The sequence below is a fragment of the Dendroctonus ponderosae genome, unplaced genomic scaffold (assembly GCF_020466585.1).
Source record: "Dendroctonus ponderosae isolate FM_Combo_2020 unplaced genomic scaffold, Dpon_F_20191213v2 Dpon_F_20191213_1, whole genome shotgun sequence".
Classification (NCBI taxonomy): domain Eukaryota; kingdom Metazoa; phylum Arthropoda; class Insecta; order Coleoptera; family Curculionidae; genus Dendroctonus; species Dendroctonus ponderosae.
Genome location: NW_026017110.1, coordinates 49,859,162 through 49,885,756, shown reverse-complemented (window position 1 = coordinate 49,885,756; position 26,595 = coordinate 49,859,162). Strand labels below are relative to the sequence as shown.

Sequence of the window (26,595 nt, the reverse complement as noted above, 5' to 3'; positions counted from 1 at the left end):
GCGTCTGAGCTCCCAAACAACCTCTTAATGGGTAAAAGCCGGACAATGGACGCACATTAACATTTTTCTTATAAGGTACCGAGGCGATAAATCACTCGGCGTGGAATTCAATACGAAGTTGAGGTTTCTGATTTTCTTTTATCTTATGGCCGATGGTTTCGTTTCATATGTTCGGCATTGTTGGATATTCGTCAGTTTCGAGGCGTCAGATGGTCCAGTCCAGTCCTGCCCGCTCGGCCCAAATGACTCAATTATTTCTCGACCACGAATTCATTTACAATTCCGGCCTAATTGGCTAAATGGTTGGCTTTTTAATCCTCCATTGTTTTCTCTCGTTTGGCAGCGATGCGCTAATGCACGGTTTCTCCAGTTTAGTCATTCATCTGCTTGGAAAAGTATGTGGGTAAAACTATGATTAATTCATTGGGTTTGATATGTTGGCTTTCTTTTTACGCTGCCATTTTATTGGGCTTTAAATTCAGTTTAATTATTCAAGTTACAAGGTGATAGTGTATTGATAGGGGGTTTTTAGGGATGTTTTCGCCAGAACTTTTTCGCAAAGCAAAGCTTGGGATTGATTTAAGGGTTTGTTTGCAAAGTCTTTGGTCATGTGCGTTTTTTTTTTGTATCTGCATCGTTTTTCGGACAAATGGAAAATGGCCGCATTTAGTGCCAAAGAACAGTAACAACGCTGGTTGGTTGGTCCTAGGACTTAGTCAATAAACATGTCAACTAGTTGAGCATGTTTTTCCTCAGAAATGTTCTGCTGGGCGCCGTTGGCCCAATCCGAAATACGAGCTTGATTTTGGGGCTTATTTGGAAACTTTTTTGTCTGCAGTGCTTTTTTCATATTATCTACCGTTATTGAAGAAAAAAATGAAAAGCTTGTTTGTAAAACAAGCCTGCCAAATTTCCAACTGTGTTTAAATTTCTTTCTACCTAACGAAAGCACAGGATCAAAAAGCCTTTAAACCAAAAAGTTTCTAGGAAAACTGGAAAATTTGCGGTCCTTTTCAGAATCTACCAGGAGAACTCACAAAAAAGTTTGGACGAAAAATTCAAAAGTGGCTTTATGGAAATCATCATCCTGTGGAATCATCTAATTTTTGGGCCCAGCCATATGGGATGTTTTGCATAGAGATTTTCATCTTCCATAATTTTTCCAAATTTCTTACCGTTATAGATAGAGCGAAAAAATAAAAGCTATTTTGCATAATCAAACGTGCCAAATTTACAATTCTGTTTTATTTTTTTGCTCGCACGCAAAAGCCCATACGAGAAAACTGCTGGAGACCTAAAAGGTTCTAGAAAGGTCGGGAATTTTACGTGAAATTTGGAATATACCAGGAGCACTCACAAAAAAAGTTACGATGCAAAATTCAAAAGTGGTCCCAGGAAAAGTACCACCCTGCAGATTCACATCACTTTTCGGAACAGTTGTTGAAATGCAAAATCTGCAAAACTCATGGAGATTGAGGGAAAAAGACTTTTTTCAATCTCCATTTTTATTGAGGGCAAATTGTTCTTCAGAACTTTTCTCTTTGGCGCCGCTGGCCAAATCCAAAATACACACTTGATTTATTAACTTATTTGGAAACTTTATTGTCTCCGTTATTTTTCTCATATTATCTACTTTATTGGGCAAAAAAATTAAAAGCCTTTTTTGTGAAACAAACCTGCCAGATTTCCAACTGTGTTTTACTTTTTTGCTCCCAAACGAGGGCACATACGAGAAAACTGCTGGATATCAAAAAATTTCTGGGAAACGTGGTAAATTTGCCATCAGCGGCAGAATCTACCAGGAGCGCTCATGAAAAACTTTTGATGCAAAATTCAGAAGCAGCCTAATAAACGCACCACCCTGAAGATTCACATCACTTTTGCACTTTTGCAATAATATGCAAAGGTTCGAAAATATCTTTAAAAGTCGCGGAGATAGAAGAAAAAGAACGTGGACTCGAATACTTTTTCGTAATGATGCTGGAAATGCGTCTAGAGGATCAAATTCTGTATCTGCTGATTGACTTGCCGAAAACCTGCATCGGTTCAAAGCAAGAATTTTCTCCATCTTTCAACATTTTTATCAAAAAAATGTTTCTTAAAACAAAAACAAACTCAAAAATTCCTGATAATTTTGCAAACTTCGTCATGGCTTCACTTTCTGCTGCTCGCAATTTCTTCTTCAATCTCTTCCATTACTCACTTCCGTTGGTTCTCATTAAGGCTTTGAATCACCCCTGGACCGTTTCCCTGCGTGATTAAGTGCAAGATTTGAAGAACGGAAGAATCTCACTTGAGTGAGTCATGGTTAGTCGCTGAGTGGGTCACACATCTTCATTGTTGAAAATTTTGTCGCCAAATTACGCCAAAAGCCATCACACATGTGGTAACTTCGCACATAAGACACGTAACAATGCGCTTTCACTTTCCGCGACATTGTGCTCGATTCGAATAATCGGCGCAAATCTGCATGGAAGCCATGCAAAATCATGGTCCTCCAAACCTGCAGTCGGTAAAAACCTGGAAATTTTGGAAAATTACTTTTTGATCAACAAGAAAACCCCAGCTGGCGACGAATTGACAACATACGCGCAAAACATTTCCTGGTTAAATTTAGAACCGACATTTCGGTCCAGGATTATTCGAAAATAAACACTCGCCAGTTGGAAACGAGGGTCCGAAAGCCATGTCAACAGCTTCGAAAGCTGCAAAGAATGGTTCGCTTTCTCATCGGCTTGAGCGCTGTTCTAGCTACGCTTTCGCTGACAAACTGCTTCAATTTAGGCAAGTGATTTGCGCACAGTTTTGCTGCTGAAACTCATTGGGAAAAACTTGCAGCTGGGTTTTTCGAAGAAACCGACAATGAGCTCAATCAGCACGCTTTTAAGCTGGCGATCGACTGGAGCAACGAACGACGCAGTCCAGACAACCAGCTCATCGCGGTGGGAAAAGAACTCGCCATCGATGAACCGTATTCCGCCATCACCATCACCTGCGATCTGCTGAAGGACGGAGTGTTGACGATTTTTGGACCAAAGTCCATCAGCAACATCAACGCTGTCCAGTCGGTTTGCGATGAAAAAGAACTGCCCCATATTCTGACCAGATGGATGTACTATCCACTCAGACCTGGTAAGGTTTAGCCAATTTTATTTCCTCAGCTTGGGCAGTCTCTAAGAACCTTCACGCTGCAGGCACTGCAGTGAACTTTTACCCATCAGCGCCTCTGCTCACTGAAGCATACTGGGCAATAATCCAGGCCTGGAAGTGGCAAACCTTCACTGTCTTATACGAGGACGATGAAAGTTTGCTGCGCGTCTCCGAGCTGATCCTGCAGGCTAAACAGGAGGGAATTATTGTTACTGTGGAGCAGCTGGATCGTGATGGAACCGGAAACTATCGGTACTCCTGCCGACTAAGTCCAGCAATGTTCACACAAGAGTCTTCCTTAGGGACGCGTTGAAGAGGGTCTGGAGGACCAAGCAGCGCTTTATAGTCATCGACTGCCACATTGATAATCTCGTTGAGGTTTTAGTTCAATGCCAGCAGGTCGGGATGATGACGAGCGACTACAGCTACTTCCTCACCAATCTGGACGCCCATACCAGGGACTTATCACCCTTCCAGTGGAGCCAAACTAATATAACTGGGGTAAAGTGAACGCACAAAAATCGGTTTCCAAACTGTGTGTGTATGTGTGTGTTATCTCAATGCCTATCTTGAAAAACCTTTGTTGTAGATTCGCCTAGTGAATCCCGAGTCCTCATCGGTCCAAAGCATGAGTCAAAAGCTGTTTTCCGAGGTGGATCCAATCGATGAGCTCGTCCAGATCGCTTCCAAGCTGGAAACAGAAACGGCCCTAATTTACGGTGCTTTGTTCTCACGGCCCCAAAAGACCTCACAGTGTAAAACCCGCTTTTCCAGATGCTGTTAATATGTTCTCAGAAATCCTCAACAAAATGACCATCTTGGAGCCGCCAGACACTCTGGATTGCCAACAAGCCACCAATGGTTGGCCGCTTGGATACACTCTAGTCAACCTGTTGAAGACTGTAAGTTAGTCTTAGCTTGCCCTAAGTGCTTTCGACCTACTAAAGCTGCTTCACCCTTTCAGTCCAGCTACAGAGGCCTGACTGGTCTGATCGAGTTCAACAACGAAGGCCATCGAAGCACCTTCGATCTGCAGGTTTACGAGATAAAGGAGGGCGGCATCATCAACATCGCCGCCTACAACTCATCGAAGGCCGAACTTAAGGTCACCAGGGTGGAGGACTACAGCTATCCGAACGTGACTGGGGACATGCGCAACCAGACTTTTACGGTTATCATTTCTTTGGTAGGTGGGCGGCGCTTAGAGAAATTAAAAAACATTCTCATGCCCCAGCTGTTTTAGACCGAGCCCTACGGGATGTTGAAGGAGACCCCAGAGAACCTAGAGGGCAACCAAATGTACGAAGGCTTTGCCATTGATCTGATTCACGAGCTTTCCTTGCTGGAGGGTTTCAACTATACCTTCATTGTCCAGCTGGACGGCAGCAATGGGAACAAAGTGGACAACCATTGGACGGGGATGATTGGGGCTGTTATCGATGGGGTGAGTTTCAGAGATAGATTTTGAGGGTTTGAGGGAGTTCCGATCCATTTGAAAACCGTTCGAAAGAGACAGAAAATGTTGATTAGTGGGGAACTAAAAAGGCCACGGTGTCTTTTAATAAGCTCGTTACATTCCATATGCTGATTTCATATCTACGATATTGAATGGGGTCTTCCTTTATGCGGCGAGAACCACGTCTTATTGATAACTTTTGCAAAAAAATGCCACATTTAATCCAGAAATCAGCTTCACCTGCTGATCAACTGGTGGGCAGGTGTGACTTCAAGTTGACACTTAATTCCTGCCAGCAACGCAATGAAAATCCCTTACACTATCAGCCAGAACGCGATCGAGGCCTACGGGCCCTCCAGCGAAACTACTGAGCTGATAAGCGAAGCAGCGCGAAGAATCCTGGCCGAAGACTTCAAGTGGGACAAACAGCGTTGCCCCAGCTTGCAGGAGCTCTGCCTGCGGGCCCTTGCAAAACATTTCAAGAAGACGCCCCTGCTTAAGCAGCTGCCTTGCCAGAACCGCATTTTCCTTCTGGACATCCTTTCGCTCCAGCTGCCTTTGGAGCTGACAATCCCTGTTATCCATGAGGAGCGTTATTGGGAGCGCCGCTACACGAAGGTATTCAAGTACACGTTGCGCCGCAAGCCGGAGGGCTGGACCTGGAAAGGGCTGTACTTGGAGCGCCACTGCCAGCAGCTGATGGAGCAGGCGCAGCCCCAGTACAACGACGAAGAAGCCATGGACGAAATCCTCAGTATAGCCCCCGAGACCCCCATTTGGCAACATCTCACCCTTAAACTTCCAGCGCTGTGCAGCCCCTACGTCTCCCGACTGTTTATCGAGCAACTGCAGTCCTGGAAACCGCCGCTGACAATGAAAAAAGAAGACATTCCAGAAGTCTGGCCTATCGACCACATCAACCTGCTGCCAGTCTTCAAGAAGCTCAACAAAATCCAGGAACTGGACATAATCTTCGGAGTAAAAAACGCGGGGGAAGACTTTAGGTTTGAGATGTTCAAACTGTCCCTACAAGACGGCCAACGGCTGGGAAAGGCTGTGCAGGAGCTGCCCAAGATCCAGAGCCTGCGAATCCACCGCAGCAGCCTGGAGTTCGAGCACTGCCAAGCCTTAGTCCAGGGCCTGGTCAACAGCAAGTGGTCCAGCTTGGTGGAGCTAGATCTCTCTCACTGCCTCATCGGCAACCCTGGCGCCTTATGCGTGGCCTTTCTGCTTCAGAAGTTTCCAGGCCTGAAAATCCTCAACCTGACCAACAACGGCATCGGCAAAATCGGGACCGAAGGCCTGGGGTTTGCCCTTTTGCAAAACCCCGGCCTGCAGGATCTCAACCTCCGACTGAATCCTCTGGGGATTGACGGCACAATGGGCATCCTCAGTGCCTTGGTGCGCATCTCTTGGCCTCAGCGCCTCTCAATGGCTGCGTGCATGTTCGATGAAGACACCGCGCTCAAAGTGGCTCAGATGATCAAGCTCAACGATGCGCTGGAGCGGCTGGATGTGAGCGCTAATTATTTTGGCGAGGCTGTTGGGGAGGCTCTGGTGGACGCTGTGGAGTCGAACAGCACCATTCAGTGGCTGGATGTGCGGGAAACCGATATTTCCCCCCAGCAGAAGGAGCAAGTTGAGGAGTGCTTGTTGCGGAATAGAGAGGAAGCGTTGAAGCGCAAGCAGGCAGAAATGGAGGGAAACAACCAGGAGCAGGAAGCGGAGACTTTTACTTTTGAATATGAGCAATAATGAGTGGTTTGCCTTGAAGGAGGCCTAGCAGTTTTGACATGTATTTCTGCCCGGTTAGGGAAAATGTTAATCAAAATTTTTAACTCACAATAAACCTTGTATAAATGAAATATTTTCCTAGCAGTTGGATGAGAATGTCCAGGGTTATTGATTGAACTTTGGCCACCCCGGTTTTGCATCTAATTTGAAATTTAGAGAAAAATGTTAAATACCAAAGTTGTAAATATTAATTTCTAGTTTGTTTTAAGATAATACCAGATACTACAGGGCGTCTAAAATTCAAGTGGCAGACCAAATTTACCTTTTTTAAATGGAATGCAATGCTTAATATTGTTCTCTAAACTTCAAATTAGATGCAAAAACGGGGCGGCCAAAGTTCTGTTCAAATGGCGAACTGGGGCAAGTTTTTCTGTGGCGAAAAATTGCAAGAAAAACTTTAGCCTTGTGAAAAACCCAATTTTTATGGTACTAAAAAAGCGTTTCGACTGCAGAAGGCGGACATGGCAATAACGGACTTGACGATCACCGCTGAACGTTCAGAAGCTGTGGATTTTACTTCGCCATTCATGAATCTCGGTAAAAGACAAAATGCCGCAGGAGCAAAATCCGGGCGCATTCACCGCCTGTTTGCACCCTTGCAGGAATCAGTATCCTGTTTCAAAAGCCCACCAAAGCGCCTCCCAGCTTCTTCTCCTTTGCTGAGCCGTTCGCTATCGACACCTGGATCGCATTGGCTATCGCCTTTGTGGTGGTCTCTCTCTCCTTCTTCCTGCTGGGCCGGATTTGCCCGGATGAATGGAACAACCCCTTCCCCTGTGTGGAAGAGCCGGAGTTTCTCATCAACCAATTCAACATGTCCAACTCAGTGTGGTTTGCCACGGGGGCCATGTTGCAACAGGGATCAGAAATCGCGCCCATGTAAGTATTTGGAGATTCAGAAGGGTTTCGTCTGATCTGGCGGCGGGGTTCAGAGCAATCCCCACTAGGCTGGTGTCGGGGGTTTGGTGGTTTTTTGTCCTCATCATGGTGTCCTCGTATACGGCCAATTTGGCCTCGTTTCTGGTCACGGAGAACAACATTGAGCTGTTCAACGATGTGAGGAGCCTGGTGGAAAATGCTGATAAGTACGGGATTCGTTACGGGTCCAAAAACTTAGGAGCCACTATGGGGTTTTTCAAGGTAGGTGCTTTCTAGGTAAAAGCATCGCTCTATCCTCCTTACGTTCCCTTTCTCCTAGAAAAGCACCAATGAGCTGTATAAGAAAATAGCCAAATACATGGACGAACACCCGGAAGACCAGCCAGCAGAGAACAAGGATGGCGTAGCCATGGCTGAGACAATGAAGTACGCATTTTTCATGGAGTCCATCTCCATCGACTACAACACGCAAAGACATTGCAATTTGACACGAGTGGGGGACCAGCTGGATGAAAAAGGCTACGGAATCGCCTTAAAGAAAGGTAGCAACTCCCAAAAGTCCCTACAGCCTCCAGCCAGTTAAATCTTGTGGTTTCAGACTCTCCCTACAGGACCAAGCTGAGTACGGCCATTCTGAAGCTTCAGTCATCGGGAGTGATCGAAAAAATCCGCAAAAAATGGTGGGAGGAGCGCAAAGGCGGAGGCCAGTGCACGGTAAGTCGTCAGCCACACCCAGCCCAGCTCAGAAACGTTTCTTATGCACCCGCTCATCTTCAGGGCACTGACGACGACACAGAAGCCACACCCCTGGACTTGCGCAATGTGGAGGGTATTTTCTACGTGACAATCTTCGGGACAATTCTGGGCGTGGCGCTTGTTCTGTTCGAGTACGCGTTCCACATAATGCGAGTGGCCGGCAAGGCCAAAATCCCTCTCAAAGAAGCCTTCAAGCAGGAGCTGAAATTCTTCTTCAAGTTCGGCAGCAATGTGAAACCCGTGCTGGAAGGCCCTGAAGAGAGTGACGCAAAAACGTCGCCCGACCAATCAAGAAGCGAACGCTCCAAGTCGAAAACCGCCACCACCAATGGGGAGGCCGCTAGGCCTTATGGGTTTGTTGTGTCTTCGCCCTCATTGGATCGGCTCACTGAATCCCCTTAGATCCACTAAACTCTGTTCTTCTGTTGAAGAAATTCATTATTCGGCACACTTTTCGAAAAAACTAAACAATTATGCTTAATTGCTGGAAGACTCTTCAGGCGAAGATGAGTGGAGAATATTTATGAAAGGTTTTAATTGTTGCTGTTGAGTGTACCAGGACCGATCACTAACTTTGTCTTACTTTCTCAATTTCTCAGTTATTTATCCACTAGCTAGTTGACTTGATATCGATGACCTATCGCTTTACTGTTTTACGCTGTTGCAGTTATAAATAAAGTCTTAAGTTGACTCAGCCTGGCTAATTTCCTTTTAGAAGTGCATATTGATACATCCTCGTAGCAGCTTAATTGTAAATGCGAAAGAAAGCCTTTCATGGTGTTTTAGCCAACCGATGAAGCCACCTAACGCTAGTCGCACTTGGCGAGCTTTGTGGTCAAGCAGCGTACAGTGTGTGAAAAAAACCATGATATAAAACAGTGAAAACGGTGAAATGCTGCCTGCTTGGTGCCTTTTCTTCGGTAAGTTTCCCCATCCCCAACCTTCCGCTATTCCACCCTTCTACTTGGTCAGGTTCTCAAGAGATTTGCCCCAAAGCCAACGAGACGCAGCAACAAATGCCCCTGTTTCTTGCATATCTCCTGCTAGTCGTGGCCTCTTTACTCTGGATTCGCAGACATCAGCTTGGCAGGATTTTTTTCAGCCCAAGCAAATCAGTGCTTGATTGGACGAAGAGCCGACTCCCCGGCCAATGGTCTTCCCATCAGGCGACTCTTTCAGGTTTATCAGTAAGTTTGATTGGCCAAAATAAACTAAGAGGAGTGTTTCAGGTGGTTTGCAGGAACTGTGGCAGGACGGCTCCCTCCTCTGCGCTCTCATCAACTCGGCCATCCCAGAGGCCTGTTCTGATCCCCATAGACATTTTAACAAGCGCCCCGTACATGCTCAGCAACTCGCTTGGAAGTACTTTGGAATCAACCCGGTAAAGCAACCAGACCCCAAAAGCATTTAGCATGCCGGGTGTCCCAATCTTATGCTCTTGATTGAGTATTAGGGACATTAGAACGTATATTTGCAGGTCACAGTTTAAAAAATCGTTGCAAACCAATCAAAGAACCAATTTTGATGCAATTCAGCCATGTTATAGACTATAATCGGCGCTTTCCAATCGGGTCTCCAGAATCTCTCGGAGTGATCTAGTGTTGAAGCTAGAAATTATTGAACATTATATGCGTACGCGTTACTATGACAATTGGCCAGTAGAAGGCAAATTTGCAGCTGGTTCGAAAATTCGTCCGACTTCAATCAACAGAGGAATTTCTTTACAATTCGTACAAGTTATACAAAAACTTATGCTCTTTCGAACGAACTAACAGGAGTCACGGTGGCTGACGAAGTTTTCCACACAATGACCATTTTCTGGGCCCGTGTTTCTACCAGTCGCCATTAAAAAGCGGATTTGCAGCCAGAAGTTTGAAATTTTGTCCCATCGCAGCCAATGCAAGAATTCTTGGCTAATTTACACCAGTTACGGCCAAAAGCATGGTCCTTCCAGCGCAATAATACGCTTCTGACCGCTTTTTGTAGTTTTCCAGAAAATGGCTGTTTTCCATGCGCGTGTTTCTACCAGTCGCCATTGAATCTCTGAAAAGCAGCCAGGAGTTGGAAAATTCGTGTCAACTCAATGAAAGCCCCGATTTTAAACAATTTTACCCATTTTTAAGCACAATGTGTCTTATTTCCAGTGGCGGAACAAGTATTCTTGTTTCGTCTTCAGTTTAAACGATAGCAATTGCTGAAATCGGACTGTTAAACAACGAGCATCGAAAACCGCATTTTAAAGTTTGGAAAATCGCCACAGTTGCACGAAATTTGCCATTTAACTGAAATTTGCGAATCGTAGAGCAAAACGTATGGTCTTTCCAACATTGTGGCTGTGGCACAGTTTTGGAGAAAACAGCTTCTGAATGCGAGCCTTAAACGCCGGCCTTTAGACAAAAAGCGTACAGCCATTTAGAAAATAATTGTCCGACTCAAAGAAAATCGACAATTCGAATATTTTTTCCTCCCGACGATAGCAAAAAGTTTACTTATTCTACTGGGAGAAATGGCGTCACTTGACCCACGACTCGTTTTGGGGTTTCAGCCGCTGAAAGCCAGCAACTTTTAAGGCTTGAACCAAGCAAACCCCACACATCAACATTTTTGCAAAAGTTTATGAACGCCCAGTATACAACAGCCTGTAATGAAAATTCCCCAACTTGCCCTGAAATTCCCTCTGCCTCCAACTAGGTCTTCACAGAAGAAAACTTCAGCCTCCCCTGGTCGACTCAGCTGGAAACTCAGCTACTCAACCACTTGCTGCTGCTTCAGAAGCGGATCGTTGCTTCGGAACACTCACAACCTCCCAGTCAGGTCACATCCACTTTCCACGTTAGAGGCATGGGCCTCTACACTGCCGAGCAATTCAAGGAAGCAGATTTTTTCATCTACTCCCACCAGGGCAACTTTCTGCAGCTGGAGGTGGCGATTCTGGGTCCTTTTGACTCGCAATGCCGCACCTCCTTCCAGGACCTCCTGGAGAATCTTCACCTCAAATCTTCCTCGAACAACATCAAGATGCAAATGCTGGTGGAAGAAACCCGGCTCAAGATCTCCTACGTTCCTCAGTATTGTGGAATCCATGAAATCAGGCTGAGCTGCAACCAGGAGAGTTTGGAGGGAAGCCCCTATCACGTCAATGTCCTCAATTATTCCCTGTTCAAGTGCAAGGGTTCAGCGATGGCAATCAGCAAATACCTGAAAGAACTGACGAATACTCGGGAAAAGCTCCAGACTCAGAGGGGAAACTGCTCGAATATCCAGAAGTTGGTTGATAGCTCTTTTAGAGTGGCCTGCAAGGTGACCAGGGCCTCCCCTGCGCTTAGAGCAGGCTGTTTAGCTCAGTTCTCCAGCTCTTATCCAGTATGTGAACGGCATACTGCTGCAGAAGATTGCCGGAAACTCTCGATGGACGAACGAAGAAAGGTAGTTAGTTTGCTGAAGTTTACGCTTCTTCACTGACCATTTTCCAGATATTTTCCAGCCAAACCCAGGTGGGGCCTGAGCAGGTTGGGGCATTTAGACGCCTTCTCAACCACTTGAGCAAGGAAGCTCCAACAGAAGATTTTCTGGGTAACAACCAAAAACTGGCTCTTCCACGGACGGTTCTGGAGAAGAAGGTGTTTTGGGAATCTGCCTTTGATCAACCCAAACTGGAGTCTATTGAAGACAGCCAGCAATCCTGGAACCGACGGTTGAAGCACGTGGATTCGCTCTACCTGCTCAGAAAGCGCCCGGTATCCAAATCCATGAGCAACCTGAACTGGGATGGAAAAAAGACCGTTGAAAAACCCCGGTGGTTTCAAGACTATCTGGATCTGTGCGGCCGAATTAGTCTGGATGAGCGACTGAAGTCGTTTATGCGAAGCTCACGTCAGGGTGAAGCCTCAGGTGAACGCAGCACTCCTCTCTCTCAAGTGATTTGAACTTCACTTATTCCGCTTTTGCAGGTTTGAAGACAAAGAACTCCGGGACGAATTGACGTATTTTGTTAATTAATTTAGCAAGTTAAGGTCTGTTTTGCGAAAATAAACTATCAGGCATACTCCATCTAATAAAGCGTTTTTCACTTGAAACCAGCCACAACTCACCTTGAGGCTTCGAAAATGGCCGTCGAACGCAAAAGCCTGCAGCTTACCATTAAAATAAACAAACTATTCAGATCGATCAATCTCAAGCCCCATTTTGCAATGGTAATCCGATGTGTACAGGATGGAAGATCGGAATTATTCATCGAACTGGGTTGGTTGCGCGTTTATTTTGCTCTCAGTGTCTGGAACATGTTCTTTAAGTGCTTCGTGATTTTAGTGGGCGGTTTTCAACAAGCCAGTGCTCTGAAAGTGTGTTTGGATTGCTTGCAGGACATTCCGGTAAGTCCCCATTTTGCCCGCTTTTTCTGGGTAATTTTCGGGAAATTTCCAGGCCAATGGATGCGTTATTGAGTCTTCCTACCCGGCAATCGGTTCTTGTTTGCACTCTTTTGGTAAGAGCAACGTGAGGTGTAGGAGAGCCATTGTTCCAAGGTTTTTGCAGATTTGGAGGCCGCACAACCAAACTCTCTGCAGGCTCCAAATCTGGTTTGCCGGGAGGAGAGTTCGATGACGTTCAGCTGGCAGAATTCTAGTGGTCTGTATTATTTCCTCCAGTATCTGCAAGCATCCAACCAGGCGATGCTCACAAACCTGGTGAGATTGGAGTTTTTTTTTATAGTAAATTACTCGAAAATTTGTGACGATAGACCAAAGCATCTGGTGTCGTTGGAAAGCGGCTGGTTTGCTTTATAAGAGGAGAAAATTCCAAACCATTCGCAATTTTTGCTGATTTTTGGCAACTGGTTAATCACACCCCTGCACCTGCATGTCTGGTGATAAGGCTCCTCTGGCAAGCCTTGAAAAGAGCCTTCTGGTTATTTTTCAGACCAACCGCAATACTCAAACAATATACAACCTAATTCCCCATCAGGAGGTGCTAGTAAGCCTCTATGCAGCCGCCCCCAGCAAGGAGTTGTGGCAGAAAAGCCCCCCAGTGGAAGTGCGACCTTTGGAGACCCTCAAGCGCACGCCCGTCCAAAATTTGAACGTTTCACTCAATTACACTGGGCAAGGATACAACGCCCTCATTTCCTGGAAGCCTGGATCAGGTACCAAACATGACCGAAAAAATCTGGGGGCTCCTTTCAGTTGATTCTCTGTTAAAGACATGTCGTGCTACTACGAAATGGTGTGGTATGGAAAGAGGCAACCGGGGGATTTCAGCCAGCGCAGGCTGAGCTTGAAGCAGGTGACCACCCATTGAAAGTGGAGGAGTCTTTAAGCTGTTTGTGGCGATTTTCAGGCGCTGGAGCCGCAGTTTCTGCTGCCCGACTTGGAATTGGGGCGGCAGTACCATTATTCTATTGCTTCAACCGATGGAAGTGGCCGCTTGGAGAGTCCAAAGCGCTACCTAAAGATTTCAGTGCCCAGTTGCTTGCAGACTTTTAGAAATTTGTCTGTTTGTGGTAGGGTTTTCTTATCGAAATTGCATTCACAAACTCATCGGAAATATTATTTTTTGTTGCCCCTGCAACATAAGTTTCACTAATATTTTTCCCGAAAACATTTTCGCTAATGCAACGGTTTTTGGCCTGCTGCAAAGGAGGAGTTTTGCGCTACCAGTCTCAAGAAACTTTAGTTGCATTGCATTTTTTCCTAATTTTTGGCGAACGTTTGAACACGCCGCTACATACACATCATGCTTGGTGCTAAGCGCACTTGGAAGCATTTAATTTAACTGCGTCTTTCTCAGAACGGGTACTGTGTGGAAAGACGGAATTACACCAAGGCAAGCTGCTACTTTTCGCAATAACTGCGCAAAGTTTCAGAGCTGTAGAGTTATTGGCTGATTTTTGAAGAATTTTTGGTTCAGCCACTGCAGGCGCCTATTAAAGTGAATTGCTTAAAACCCTGCCCATATAAAAAGCGCCTACTTCAGTAGAAACAGCACCCTTTCCCTAGCAGTGCTGGAAATTTCAGAGCTCGGACTTTAATGGTTCTATAGTTTTGACTCTTTCAGCCCCGAGTAAACCGAGCAACTTCACAGCGCTGAACTTGCCAGCCTCCGGGCTCCAGTTGAGCTGGGCCAGACCCTCATTGCTTCCCCTCTTCTACAGCATTGATTTCTCTTCGCGGTCTTCCACAGCATCTGTAAATTCTTCTGGGGTAAGCGGCTCCCGAAAATGCCTTCAAAACTTAACCACTGGGCGGTGCTTCCAGGAAGCCACCAGTTTAACATTGAGAAACGTCTCACTTGGAGACCAGGACCTTATCAAACTGGTGGCCCATTCCAGGGCTGGGGCCAGTCCGCCTGCCTACACCCGGGGCCTTGCCCCAATTAGCAACAATTATTCCAGCATGGAGAAAGAGTCTGGGGGGCTCCTGATGTGGAGCCTAATGGCATGTGGGGTAGCCCTAGTTGGGGTGCTGGTGATCTGGAGGGTTCTAGCGAGACGCATGCCGTTTGAAGAAGTGAGAGATTAGTTGGAGATTGATAAAGAATTGACTGGTTGATGTGTTGCAGGGCACGAGCGAACCAGCGGTAAGATACACCACCACTGAAGCAGAAGACTCCAAGTGGGAGTTGGTGGAGTCGAAGCTGTTGGTTGACCGGGTGATTGGGTGCGGGGCCTTCGGTATCGTCCAGAAGGGCTTCTACTACTTGGAACCCAACAAGAAAACCCCCGTAGCCATCAAGACTTTGAAAGGTTTGTGTATGACTTCGCACTCTGCACTGTTCAACCTGATTGTGATTGCAGTTCGGCCCACTCCTGAGCAGCTGGCTCAGTTCTACGATGAAATAGACATTATGAAATCAGTGCCGTATCACACCAACATTGTGTTCCTGTTTGGGGTGGTGACCAAACACCGTCCAAGCAACCCTCTGATGCTGGTGGAGTATTGCGCCAAGGGTGACCTGCATACTTACCTGAAAAATGTGGCTTTTGTCCTGCAGAGCAAGTGGGTGATTATTGAAATCTCTCTGTGGTTTTGATGATTTATTACCAATATTTTTCAGCTCACCTGCAGAGCAGGAAAAATGCGCGGATCAGTTCTTCAACAAGTGCTATGACCTGGACCTGTCCGGAAAGGAGAATCTTTTTATCCTGGAAGCAAAGGACTTGCTGTCGTTTGCCAGGCAGATTGCCGTGGGCATGGTGAGCGGAAGGTTCCCAAAACCCAGAAACCCTGCAGTTTTCTTGCAGGAGTTCCTGTCCAACCTCAAGATGATCCATCGGGATCTGGCCGCCCGCAACGTGCTGATCAGTGAAAACAACATTCTGAAAATCTCCGACTTTGGGCTGAGTAGGGATATCTACACGGACAACGTCTACCGAAAAGTCACTGGAGGTTGGGATTGTTGCGCTAAATGGGTGGTTGAGAACTTGTTCTTCCTGCAGGAAAACTGCCGTTCAAGTGGATGGCTTTGGAGTCGCTCACACATCAGGTCTACACCACTGAAAGCGATGTGTGGTCTTTTGGAATCGTGTTATGGGAAATCATCACTTTAGGCGAGAATCCTTATCCGGTTGTTAATACTGAGGATCTGGTGGCGCTGCTGAAGGAAGGCTACCGGATGGAGTGCCCCATTAACTGCAGCCAGGAATTGCAAGTAAGCAGGAAATCAACTTCAACCAATGAGGGCGAATGTTTCAGGTACAACACGATGCTGGACTGCTGGGAAAGTTCCCCCAATCTGAGACCTTCATTCAGGCAGCTGAGGGAGACTTTCGACCGGCTGTTGGAGTCGGAGGTTCAGTACATTAACCTGAAAGGGGCTTGGAATCTGGAATGGAAGCGTTATGAGAATGTTGATCCGGATTTGAGGGCCAATCTGGATGGCTCCAATAGTTATATGGAGGCGGATGTTGTGGTGAAGGAAGTTACCTAAAATCTGCTGGAGGTTCGTGTCATTCTAAGGCCACGCAGTAGTAAAACGAGGTTCTTTAGCAAAAAAATGTGTTTTTTTGAACAAGGTCACTTCTGCTGCATTCTTATTAGCCGGCAGTTTTAGACCCGCCTGTAGAAAAAAATTGCATTCGAAAATTCTGGGAGCAGCTTAAGTCACTTCGTTTTTGCAGCTGCAACAGAGCACACTTTCCTCTGTTCCACTGCTAAAAATGAGCTTTCTACCAGTCCCAGTTTTAAATTAGCTACTTATAAAAAACCTCTCACTTGGGGTGTGTGCGACAGATGGGAAATTAAAAAAATTGCCTAAAATTTCGCAAAAGTCCCAAAAAAATCACCACCACCTCAAATAATAGAACACGTTTTTCTCTACCAACTGATCGAAACCTCAACCTTTTAGCTCTTTTGCACTGTAACGAATTCATTTTTGAACTATAGCTTCACCCGGCAAAATTTGACAAACTCCAAGCGGCAACATTCGAATTTCGAAAAATCCTCACTAATCGCTCAATGCAGCGACAATATTGAAACTCACCAAACTCATAGAGCGACGCTTCCCCTATCAAACCGCGGAAATAGTAAGTGTCAAGCCAGCCCGTAATTGGCGAATTGTTTTTACCCAACCAGGGCCAGGAAACAACTCAGTTAACTCTTACTCAAAAAGGATTTATTTAACAAACAACTCAAAAACTGGTGAACCTGTTATAGGCATTTTGATTGGAGAACTTGGCCAATTTAGTGGGCGTAGCTCCTAAATCCCCAGCACATCCAGTAACATTCTCTGCACCATCGCAAGTATTAGTCAGGTCATTAAACGCTCTTCCTTCGCCGCAGTTGTACAACCTGGGTCTACCCTCAATGCAGATGTAGTACCTCTGACAGTCGCTTGGAGATCGGAAGAAGCGGTACTCTTCAGGTCCCAGGCCGAACTGACGAGCCAATGGGGGGCAGGTGAAACCCAAGTAGGCTAAAAATCCACAGGGTTAGACCGGCAATTTTGATAGTTGAGTTCAGGTACCTTCAGCGTCGCAATCGGGTACTTGGTCAGGCCAATCGCATCTGTAGGTATCACCGTTCCAGGCCAGGCCTTCTGGACAGTCGAAGATGAATCCTCGTCCATCCACGCAGTTCTTGAACTGGCCGCAGTTCTGCTGGTCGCCCATTCTGAAGTAGCCGAACTGATGGGGACATTCGTCTGTGGCTTGAGCCGGCTCTGGAACAACCAACAATCTTGCCCTGGGGGTTTTAAAAATCTTCAGTACTTACGGGTTTGTTCGCGTCCAGTACAGTCAACATCAATCGGGTACTGGCAAGGGAAAGCTCGGGATCCGGCCTCAGCATTGAAGAGAAGCCCATCAGGGCAAACCTTCTCTTCTGCAACCCCGTTCAGGCACTGGATGTAGCTGAGAAAGCCCGAAAAAATCTCCAGTAGCTGCGACTTATCACAGTCTTACCTTACTTACCCATCGCATGAGCTGGTGGGAAAGGTTCCATTGGGTTCAAAACAACTTCCAGACCCCTGGTACTGGTTGAGAGGTTGTCTCTGCTGCCTCTGGTTGTAGACGCCATTATATTGACAAAACGCTGCCGAATAAAATTTTCGTTTTCAGGCTAACTGTTTGAATGTTTTGTTAAGTCACGTCCATGTCATGCTAATATTTGGGAATTTAGTCTAATTTCCCCAATTTAACTCAAATTGCCTATTAATTCTCGGCTCGTTATACGCCTTAGAGCATTACATGCAATTACTTAAAAGCTTTGCCGAATTCCATTTGCCTTGAAATGGTGTGTTAATGTTGGGGAATAAGCTGAGGTTTGGCGGGTTTTGGAAGCTCCACGGAGGATCAATTTGGTATTGAATCATAGTCTTAAGTACGTTTAAAATTCGAGGACAAATTGCGAGTGGAAGATTGAATTTTAAAAAATTGCCAAAATTCTGGAAAAATTGCGAGTAAGCCGACACTAGTGGGGCCATTACAGTCATGTTTTCTTTATTTAAAATTCGAAAAACCGGTTTTTAACTGAAAGCCATTTCAACAGAGAATTGTTTCAAAAGCGCTCCTCGACTTGATGGCTTGGAATCTTCCTTTACGGCTGTCTAGTGAGAAAAATTGCTCGCAGTTCAAAAAAGTCGCGGTAAATCGCAACTTACACAATAGATAGAACGAAGATTTTTCTCTATAAAGCACTTTTGAAGGACAAATTTTCGAAAAAAACCTTTTTCAGTTGGATGTCAGAGAAATTTAAATTTTCGCCTTACAATATAAAGGTAATTTTTCTAAATCCGTAAAATTTGTTGGCAAACTTGTACCCCCAGGACAAATAGAGCAAGATCGTCTCTATCTAGAAGCGTAAAGAGCGCTCTTCTAGACACTATTGATTTTGATAAACAATTTTTTGAAAAAAATCTACTCAATTTCATGAGATAAATTGCAATTTTTGACTTCCAATATAAGAATTTTTCCTAAATCAGTAACATATTCTATTAACTCGATGGCCAAAAAAGTAATAAAGCAATAGTTTCTCTATTTAGGAGCACAAGAAGTGGCATTCTAGCTACTATAGATTTGGATGGACGATTTTTTGAAGAAAACTCCACTTAATTCTAGGTCAGGGAAATTTTAATTTTCGCCTGCCAATATAACAAAATTTTCCAAATCAGCAAAAATTATTTTCAGTCGCTGGAGAGAAACATTAAATAGAGCAATAGCTTCTCTATTTAAAAGCGCAAGAAGTACTTTTATAGCTACTACAGATTTTGATGACCGATTTTTTGCAAACAACCTTTTTTAGTTTTATTGCATCGAAATGTCATTTTCCACTCTTTGATATAAAAAAAAATGCCATAAATTCCATAAAACTTTTAGCAAATCGGCATTAACAGGTTTAAGCAACAGTTTTTCTATATAAAGGAGCAAAAGGCGCCTTTGTAGTTACAAGAGATTTTGATGGACGATTTTTTTTAAAAACGCCCATTCACTCTGAAGGATGAAAAAATACTTTGCCCGTCTTCCACTAAAAAGTTTTTTGTAAGCCAGAGAAAACTGCTAGCAAATCGGCAACCACAGGCCGAACAGAACAATAGTTTATTTATTTAAAACCGTTAAGAGCGCCCTTCTAGCTACTTTAAATTTCGACGGACCATATTTGGAAGAAACTTTTCTCAACCTGATGATAAAGAAATTGTAATTTCCGCCTTCCGAAACAAAAATTTGCCAACAATCCCAGAAATTTTCCATGAAATCCCTGTGTTTAACTGTAAGCCATTTCAATAGAGATTTCTTTTAATAAACGCTCCTCAATTTTATGGCTTCTACAATTCCTTTATGGATGTCTAGTGAAAAAAATTACCCGCAGTTCAAAGAAGTCGTAAGTAAATCGCAACTTTTGCAATAGATAGAACGAAGATTTTTATATTCTGAAATGCAAAGAGCAGGATTGTAACTATTAGCGCTTTTGGGGGAAACATTTTTGGAAAAAGCCTCTCTCGATCTGACGGCAGATAAATTTCAACTGTCACCCTCCACATGGCCCTAAATCCTGGAAAATTGCCAGTAAATCGGAACCCACCAGACCTATAGATCAACAGTTCTTCTATGCAAAAACGAAAAAAACTGCTAAATATTTTGATTTTTACAGAATGGTTTTTTGAAGAAGCCTTAGTCAATTTGATAGCAGAGGAACTTATTTTTTGCCTTCTAATATAAAAGACTACAGGACAAATAGAGCAAAAGTGTTTCTATCAACAAGCGCAAAGAGCGCTAGAAGATAGCTACTATTGATTTTGATTGACGATTTTTTGAAAAAACTGCTCAATTTGATATGAGATAAATTGAAATTTTTTACTTACCAATATAAGAATTTTTCCTAAATCAGCAACATGGTCTATTAAATCGATAAACCAAAGAGAAATAGAGCACAAGTTTCTCTATTTAAGAGCGCAAAAAGCGGCTTTCTAGCCACTACACATTTTGATGACCGATTTTTTTCGAGAGATCTTTTTCAGTTTCATGGCAAGAAAATGGCATTTTCCACTTTTTAATATAAAAAATTGCCATAAATTCGAGAAAACTGTTAGCAAATCGGTACTCGCAAGGAACATTAAGCAATAGTTTGTCTATATAAAAGAGCAAAAGGCGCCTTTGTAGCTGCAAGAGATTTTAATGGACGATTTTTTTAAAAAAACGCCCATTCAATCTGAAGGAAAAATAATTAATTTTGTCTGTCTTCCACTATAAAAGTTTTTCCAACATCTGAAAAAACTGCGAGCAGATCGGTTCCCACAGGACGAACAGAACAATACTTTCTTTATTTAAAACCGTAAAGAGCGCTCTTCTAGCTACTTGTTATTTCGACGGACGAGTTCTTGAAAAAAAAACCCTACTCAACCTGATGATAAAGAAATTGCAATTCAATTTTCCTTGAAATCGCTGTCCACGGGACAATTTTTTTTCATCTCAAATCACAAAGAGCGTCCTGCTAGCTTTTATAGATTTTGAAAGACAATTTTTTGAAAAAGCTAAGTTCATTAGGTCCTTAGCGACTTGCCATAAAGCTGGGAAAATCGGCAATAAATCGACATCAGCAGGATACATAAACTCAAGTTTGCACCACCGAAAGAAGCAAAAAGTCTTCTGCTGCTTCTTGTCAGTCGCCCAATGAAACCACTTAAAATAAAATCCTTTGCGCGACTTTTCATTGCCAATACATGTTAATGTGAAAGTTTTGGCGAGCATCAGTTGCCCAATCTAGCGATTAAATAATGCATGGGTTTCTTCTTCTCCCTCGATTGCCCAACATTGATTGGCAACGAAAATGATCAGATTTTCCTGCGGTTTTCTATTTTTAACTGAAATAGCCGGCTTTGTATTAGCGTCGAGGCTAAGGCGATTTAATGCATGAATAATGCATTGCTAGATGGAATTATGTAGTTTGTTTATTGTCAAGCGGATCACGCACTCTGGCCACAATATCACTGATTTATGCCGTCTTAGTGATTAATTAATTGGTAATTATTTGCGCGTTGTAAACGTGACAAGACAGAGGTTGGTTGGAAAACTTACCCCCAATAAACACTACACTGGCAATAAAGATGAATCGCCCAAGAAAACCCATTGTCGCCCACTGGTTGCGAGTTCGGCACCAAAATGAAGACGCATCTTCGGTCAACCATCACCACTTTGAGCCATTAAGTGCCTTCAAGGATGTTACAGCGCGCTCGACCTATTGCATAACAAAGTCGCATTTAATGCTAAATTAGTTGATTGAATCTTCCAATTAGCACATTGATGTCTTCACTAAATCTTCAGTCGAAATGATAGTCTGGCATAAAGTGCTTGTTCGCCTCTATCCCGATTCACTTAAATTTAGCATACATTTGGGAGCCAGAACGCGTCGATCCAAACCAACAAAAGAATATGGAAAATAAGGGCTGGGGTTTGACAAATCCGGTTTCTCGGAAGCAACGAATGAATTAGCCGAAACGTGGTTCCTGATAAGTTGCCGGTTCGCACTTTATCCGATTGCCATAAATTATGGGGAGCCATTCAGATTGGCTTCGAATCGACCATTGGCTGTTCGATAGTGAATTTAGGAGAATCGGAGACTGATAAATGGGGAACTGGTCGCACCTTGAGGTCAAATGTTTCGTGTGTGTGAACTAGAAACTTTGGCAGATTTAAGTAAAGAGTGGGTTCATTTTGAAGCTTTAATGAAAAATCAACCTTCAGTGCGAGATTAACACAAATTCACCCGTGTCTAAATGGAGGTCTTGTTTATACAAAAGACAACTTTCAAGTTTGCAACAGCCCCGGTTTGGTAGTTATGATTTAAAAAAAATCCATTCGTATTTCACGCCATTGAAAGCCTCGGCATATTAAAGCAATTTAAAAAAAAATAAAAATTAAATGCGCCATTAACACGAAATTATGTGACTATGAACGAAAGTCCCGTTCGTAACAATGAGCAACTTTTAAGCCTGCAGCGCTCTGAGTTCGCTGGTTATGATTTTTGGCAAATCCCAACGCATTTCACTCGTCTGAAGCCCAAGGGCAAGCATGAAAGCGTTCAAAAAATCAGCATTAAATGGTTCATCCATAAAAAATTGTGAATACCTGAAGCTCTTGCACTTTTACGACGCAAATTTCAAACCTCCATCTGTCCCAGTTTGCTAATCATGATTTTTAAAAGAAAGCCCCTAAAAACCAGGACGCGTTGGAAAAAATGCGATCGGTCCAATGATTAGAAGAACACCTGCATTATTTTTTGATCGAATTTCACTCTCCCCTAATTTTTTGTCCCACGCAAACAAACACCATTCACCCATTTCGCTCTGCTTTATTGACTTTGCTCACCCTGTTGAAAGCGCTGTCCCGATCCTGGACACATTCCATGCGCATTCGGACAGAGCCACGTGTTTTCTGGCGTAAAACTCGCCCTCAATGTGCGGCAAATTTGCCAGTGCTCAACTGTCCCGAAGGTGAGTCGCTGCCTGTCCCGACTGTCCCCTAAATTTCGGCTTTTCGACTACACGATCGCGTACTTGGACCTTTGAAATCTGTTTTGGAACAATGTGAGTGCTAGTGGTTGGATCTGGATTAGACCCATTAGCCTGGATCTGCTATTGGATTGAGGTAAGTCCAGGTTTTAGGTGGTAAGCTTTGTAAGTATTAGTGAAGGAGTTATGGGACTTTATCCAATTAAACAGGTGATTATTCTCGAATTAAGACTCCATCGAACACTTGAGGGTGTTGTTGCTAATTCACCTGGATAAACTAATTAGAATCCAGAACTCGCATCCAACAGTATGTCGCCTGTACAATTCCATTCAAAGAGAAATGATTGGGGCAAAGTTTGCTCGTTAAGTAATCCAGAGTTTGGCAAAGTTTCCTTTAAGCTGACAGCTATCTGTTGGTGTAGTTGAAGGGTTGGCGTCGATTCTGGCACCTTAATGAGGCCGTGATGAGCGTCCAGAAATCGCATTTTCAGTTGAGGAGTTAAAGTAAAAAACCGTTAATTTAAAGGCTCCTTAGACTCTTTCTGGATCTTGGAAAGGTGCAAAATGTCGCCGGAAGAAGCTGTGGGATTTGGATCCCACATCAAAAATATCCTCCTGGTCTATTGTCTATTCCATTCGCTTATTGCGTCCGGTTGAATAAATCCGGGTGTAATATTAGAGCGGGAACAGCTGATCTGGCAACTATTTGCGGAGGACGAAAGCAAAGTGGCGCTCCGAAAAATCGGAGCTTTTAAGCTCCAGGCCGGATAGAGCCATTAAATAAATTGCTGGATTTCCGGAAAACTGTCCATGGAAGGTACAGCCGAATTGTCCATTAACAATGGCCCATTGCCTCTGGATATTAGTCGAGCATGTTACGATCTGGAATATCCGAATCGCCTCAACAGTCGGGAAATGTCAACGGTGAACTTATTAGAAAATTCCTCGGGAGAAAGGAAAAATATGCCTCGCATCTTATGAAGTTCCGATTATAGGGAAACCTGTCAGCGGTTATTAATCGGTTTAGCTGAAGTTCTTTGATGTTGGAGCGGCGTTATTTGAGCCCCCTTTTCTGCATAGCTTTCTCCAAGGAATCTGGATATCTAAAGAGTGTTTCATGAACCTCAATTACTTTTTTTCGGTTTTGCCGTGATTACTTTCGCAGCAGTTTTGCCCCTGGGGGATTTTTCTGATTAATTTTTTAGGTTTGGAATCAAGGCCTTCCATTGATTTTATCAGTTTTAAAAGCCTCTTGTAACGTAGGTTTTTTTTAATTTGGAACGTGGATGGATTAAGTGGGACTTTATGGGGCTGTTTAGTCTTTGCTTTAGTAGCTCTGAAGAGGCAGAACTTTATCCTATAAATGTTTTTCACCAGTTTAACAACATATTTGCACGTTTTGTGCGCTTAAAGCCAAAAATTGCCTCAAAAATGTCTTTAACATGACTTGGAGAACGTTGTTCTACTCGACAAATGCAAAATACTCTTGAATTCCTTGAGTGGATTTATTTTGACAAATTTATAAACAACTTGACCAGATTAATGGAGTGAAATATCAAAATTGGTTAAATTTTCCAGCAAACTTACAAACGAATCTCCGACATACTGCCAAAGAATCTGCCCCAAAACTCCATTTGAGTAGTCAATGAAGTATGGCGCTGCCCAATTCACCCTGTCAGTTCAGTGGTCTTAAGTTAGTGAAACTGGACGTATTTCGCTGCAAATTAAATCAAGAAAAAAAAATCGTAGTTTTTCTTCCATTTAAAAACCAAAACTTCACAAATTTCGATAGATCGACGGTTCATAAACTATTTTGTGCAAATTTTTCAATCGGCGTGGTGATTTTAAGGTGAAAAAGCGACTTTGAGTTTTTCGTATAATTTTGACGTTTACTGTCAGTGCGGGCTCAACTCTAAAATTGGTGATAATTTGCTATGTTTTCCGGGAATTATTTTTTTTTAATTTTTTTTAATTTTCAATTGCCAATCAAGACTTAAAATATTCCTTACAAGACCGAGAAAAAATTAATGGGGTAGCGAAATGCGAAATTTTGGCAATTTCCTTAATTTGCTGTTAAATTTTCACAACTTCAACTCAACTTGACAAGTCTTAAATAATTTAATGTCAGGAGAAATGCCCCGGCATGTTTACGAACTACTGTCCGACAAACTGCCAAAAAATCTGTGTCAAAACTTTATTTATTTTCTTCGATTTGAAAACCGAAACTGCACTAATTTCGATAGATCGACGTTTCATGAACTATTTTGTGCAAAGTTCTCAAGCGAGGTGGTGATTTAAAGGCGGAAAAGCGATTTTTAATGTTTTGTGTAATTTTGACGTTTACTCTCAGTGCGGGCTGGTGTCGTGTACGAACAAGGCCTGTTTGAAATGCGACTTGATCCGCATTCAAAAGGCTTGCTGTACTTTCAGACGCCACAAAAATGGAAAATCAGAAAACTTTTCAAAGAAATTCTAAAATTGGTGAGTGCTTGATTTAATTTGTCGTATTTTCTGGGAATTAATTTTTCCGCATTTTTTTCATTTCGACTGGCCAATCAACACTTAAAATATTCCTAACAAGGCAGAGAAAAAATTAATGCCATCGCAAAATGCAAAATTTTGGTGATTTCCTTGATTTGCTGCTAAATGTTCATAACTTTAAATCAACTTGACACATTTAAAAAAATTATTGTCATGAGAAATGCCTCAACATGTTTACGAACATAATCTATGACAAAAAATCGGTGTCAAAACTCCATTTCAGTAGCTAATGAAGTATGTCACTGCCCAATTCAACCTGTCAGTTCAGTTGTCTTAAGTTAGTGAAACAACACGTATTTCGCTGTCAATTAAATCAAGAAAATCGTAGTTTTTCTTCGATTTAAAAACCAATAGTTCACAAATTTCGATAGATCGACGGTTCATAAACTATTTTGTGCAATTTTCTCAATTGGCATGGTCATTTTAAGGCAAAAAAGGCGACTTTGAGTTTTTCGTGTAACTTTGATGTTTTCTGTCGGTGCGGGATGTGGCTTATACGAACAAGGCCTGTTGGAAATGCGGCTTGGAAATGGATACTTCTGGAATTATTTTCAGAAAAGCACAAAACTTGGCACGTTTTTTCAATTAAATTATTGTTATTTAACTCTTGACATATATTTGTTTCCGCAAAAAAAGTTCGCCACAGAAAAAGCTGGAAATAGTTATCTCGAATTAGTCGAAATATTCCTAGTAACTGCCAATTTTTTCTATTTTCCCATCCACCAGTCCATCTTACAAAGCCTCCCCATTGAACGGCATAAAGCTTAATTAAACCTTCCTATAAGCCTTCAGTGGGAGTTCAGCTGATTAAGTGTCTGTTCAGTATGACTTATGCTCGAAATTAAAAGGGTTGAATCGATGGGGGTTGCATTTGATATGATTTCCCTGCCATAAACCTTTTGATAGCGCTGACAACGGCCATATTTTAATCAGTAACTGAAAGCGCTTTAATTTACGCTTTTGTATTTTGAATTACTTGTATACGTCGATAATTTGCTTGTTGCGAATTCCCGTGCACAAAAGAGCCACACTATAATGTATTTTATATGTGCAAAAGCCCACACGAAAAAGCTTAATTTTTGTGTGTTTTCTTGCGTGGTTGCTTGGATTTCTGGGGCATGTTTTCACACTTTTCTTCCCGCAAATCACTAGCTTGAGGTAAAGTATACAAAGGCAGTGGCGTTTCCAATTGTGCGCTTCAGGAATTCGCGTTTAGCTTGAGGGGGATTTTGCAGAGTGTATTAAGGATCCTTACTCGCTGCGGCCAGGATAAGAAAAACGCAAACTAAATTAGTTTTGTTAGATTTCACGGCCAAACGGAGGTTTGCTGTCTGTTTTGTAGATGCAACAAAATGTTTTCCCGAGTTTTCTTCTTCTCAAAAATGCTCTTAACGTCACCAGAAAATCTAAAATCTTTTACGTGAAAATTTGGTCGTTTGCAAGATTTTTGGACAATTATTTGCAAATATTTATTAATAAGCGTGTTTCGATTTTTTGTTCACTTCAGATTTCAAACTGTCTGGAAGAAAAAATCTGTAGCCGCAGAAACTATGTGTTTCTGCCTACTTTACTCTATAACTCTA

At 43.2% G+C, this 26,595-nt stretch overlaps 6 protein-coding genes across 9 annotated transcripts in view; 5 read left to right on the top strand and 1 right to left on the bottom strand.

Moving 5' to 3' along the window:
• The first annotated feature begins 2,641 nt into the window (after nucleotides 1-2,641).
• On the top strand, nucleotides 2,642-8,730 carry LOC109543397 (glutamate receptor ionotropic, kainate 3). Of its 2 annotated transcripts, none has more exons than XM_019913091.2 (14): nucleotides 2,642-2,784; nucleotides 2,839-3,132; nucleotides 3,195-3,402; nucleotides 3,453-3,651; nucleotides 3,740-3,869; nucleotides 3,925-4,052; nucleotides 4,115-4,336; nucleotides 4,394-4,594; nucleotides 6,853-6,937; nucleotides 7,003-7,279; nucleotides 7,348-7,540; nucleotides 7,599-7,821; nucleotides 7,878-7,993; nucleotides 8,057-8,730. In XM_019913091.2, the coding sequence occupies exons 1-14, from the start codon at nucleotides 2,715-2,717 to the stop codon at nucleotides 8,435-8,437; spliced, it is 2,727 nt and encodes a 908-aa protein (XP_019768650.2). In that variant the 5' UTR covers nucleotides 2,642-2,714; the 3' UTR covers nucleotides 8,438-8,730. The 2 variants fall into 2 exon arrangements, with proteins under 2 accessions (XP_019768650.2, XP_019768649.2); XM_019913090.2 differs by having other exon boundaries at nucleotides 7,333-7,540.
• LOC109543414 (dynein regulatory complex subunit 5) lies at nucleotides 4,836-6,471 on the top strand. Its single transcript, XM_019913124.2, has 2 exons — nucleotides 4,836-5,360; nucleotides 5,412-6,471. The coding sequence occupies exons 1-2, from the start codon at nucleotides 4,910-4,912 to the stop codon at nucleotides 6,359-6,361; spliced, it is 1,401 nt and encodes a 466-aa protein (XP_019768683.1). The 5' UTR covers nucleotides 4,836-4,909; the 3' UTR covers nucleotides 6,362-6,471.
• A 72-nt stretch (nucleotides 8,731-8,802) lies between the features above and the next one.
• On the top strand, nucleotides 8,803-12,064 carry LOC125504929. Of its 2 annotated transcripts, none has more exons than XM_048667662.1 (6): nucleotides 8,803-8,955; nucleotides 9,008-9,214; nucleotides 9,265-9,416; nucleotides 10,727-11,461; nucleotides 11,509-11,926; nucleotides 11,986-12,064. In XM_048667662.1, the coding sequence occupies exons 1-6, from the start codon at nucleotides 8,928-8,930 to the stop codon at nucleotides 12,015-12,017; spliced, it is 1,572 nt and encodes a 523-aa protein (XP_048523619.1). In that variant the 5' UTR covers nucleotides 8,803-8,927; the 3' UTR covers nucleotides 12,018-12,064. The 2 variants fall into 2 exon arrangements, with proteins under 2 accessions (XP_048523619.1, XP_048523622.1); XM_048667665.1 differs by having other exon boundaries at nucleotides 9,008-9,222; nucleotides 9,276-9,416.
• A 77-nt stretch (nucleotides 12,065-12,141) lies between these two features.
• LOC109543400 (tyrosine-protein kinase receptor torso) lies at nucleotides 12,142-16,114 on the top strand. Of its 2 annotated transcripts, XM_019913096.2 has the most exons (13): nucleotides 12,142-12,405; nucleotides 12,458-12,518; nucleotides 12,569-12,720; nucleotides 12,953-13,175; nucleotides 13,233-13,315; nucleotides 13,370-13,532; nucleotides 14,087-14,232; nucleotides 14,287-14,538; nucleotides 14,591-14,774; nucleotides 14,826-15,027; nucleotides 15,086-15,224; nucleotides 15,273-15,417; nucleotides 15,468-16,114. In XM_019913096.2, exons 1-13 carry the CDS (start codon nucleotides 12,142-12,144, stop codon nucleotides 15,956-15,958), a joined length of 2,505 nt encoding a protein of 834 aa, XP_019768655.2. In that variant the 3' UTR covers nucleotides 15,959-16,114. The 2 variants fall into 2 exon arrangements, with proteins under 2 accessions (XP_019768655.2, XP_048523614.1); XM_048667657.1 differs by having other exon boundaries at nucleotides 15,086-15,417.
• A 506-nt stretch (nucleotides 16,115-16,620) lies between these two features.
• LOC109543430 (protein obstructor-E) lies at nucleotides 16,621-21,175 on the bottom strand. Its single transcript, XM_019913143.2, has 5 exons — nucleotides 21,039-21,175; nucleotides 17,439-17,559; nucleotides 17,242-17,378; nucleotides 16,994-17,188; nucleotides 16,621-16,942 (listed from the first exon to the last, which is right to left on the bottom strand). Exons 1-5 carry the CDS (start codon nucleotides 21,088-21,090, stop codon nucleotides 16,659-16,661), a joined length of 789 nt encoding a protein of 262 aa, XP_019768702.2. The 5' UTR covers nucleotides 21,091-21,175; the 3' UTR covers nucleotides 16,621-16,658.
• Nucleotides 21,176-22,443: 1,268 nt separating this feature from the next.
• LOC109543404 (semaphorin-2A) overlaps nucleotides 22,444-26,595 on the top strand; it is a 158,167-nt gene continuing 154,015 nt past the window's right edge. Inside the window, exon 1 of the mRNA XM_048670390.1 lies at nucleotides 22,444-22,607. The gene's annotated coding sequence lies outside the window, so the exon portion shown is untranslated. The remainder of the gene's footprint in view (nucleotides 22,608-26,595) is intronic.

Bases quoted from the DNA above. Each gene is read 5' to 3' on its own strand.
- LOC109543430 (XM_019913143.2), bottom strand. From the start codon at position 21,090: ATGGGTTTTCTTGGGCGATTCATCTTTATTGCCAGTGTAGTGTTTATT. The intron at 17,560-21,038 runs GTAAGTTTTCCA...TTTATTCGGCAG, and splicing joins CAGTGTAGTGTTTATTGGGG to CGTTTTGTCAATATAATGGC. The intron at 17,189-17,241 runs GTAAGTACTGAA...TGGTTGTTCCAG, and splicing joins TACTGGACGCGAACAAACCC to AGCCGGCTCAAGCCACAGAC.
- LOC109543400 (XM_048667657.1), top strand. From the start codon at position 12,142: ATGGCCGTCGAACGCAAAAGCCTGCAGCTTACCATTAAAATAAACAAA. The intron at 13,533-14,086 runs GTAGGGTTTTCT...TGACTCTTTCAG, and splicing joins TAGAAATTTGTCTGTTTGTG to CCCCGAGTAAACCGAGCAAC. The intron at 14,233-14,286 runs GTAAGCGGCTCC...CGGTGCTTCCAG, and splicing joins CATCTGTAAATTCTTCTGGG to GAAGCCACCAGTTTAACATT.
- LOC109543414 (XM_019913124.2), top strand. From the start codon at position 4,910: ATGAAAATCCCTTACACTATCAGCCAGAACGCGATCGAGGCCTACGGG. The intron at 5,361-5,411 runs GTATAGCCCCCG...TTAAACTTCCAG, and splicing joins AGCCATGGACGAAATCCTCA to CGCTGTGCAGCCCCTACGTC.
- LOC109543397 (XM_019913090.2), top strand. From the start codon at position 2,715: ATGGTTCGCTTTCTCATCGGCTTGAGCGCTGTTCTAGCTACGCTTTCG. The intron at 2,785-2,838 runs GCAAGTGATTTG...AAAAACTTGCAG, and splicing joins GACAAACTGCTTCAATTTAG to CTGGGTTTTTCGAAGAAACC. The intron at 7,280-7,332 runs GTAAGTATTTGG...GGCGGGGTTCAG, and splicing joins GGATCAGAAATCGCGCCCAT to AGCAATCCCCACTAGGCTGG.
- LOC125504929 (XM_048667662.1), top strand. From the start codon at position 8,928: ATGCTGCCTGCTTGGTGCCTTTTCTTCG. The intron at 8,956-9,007 runs GTAAGTTTCCCC...CTACTTGGTCAG, and splicing joins TGCTTGGTGCCTTTTCTTCG to GTTCTCAAGAGATTTGCCCC. The intron at 11,927-11,985 runs GTGAACGCAGCA...CCGCTTTTGCAG, and splicing joins ACGTCAGGGTGAAGCCTCAG to GTTTGAAGACAAAGAACTCC.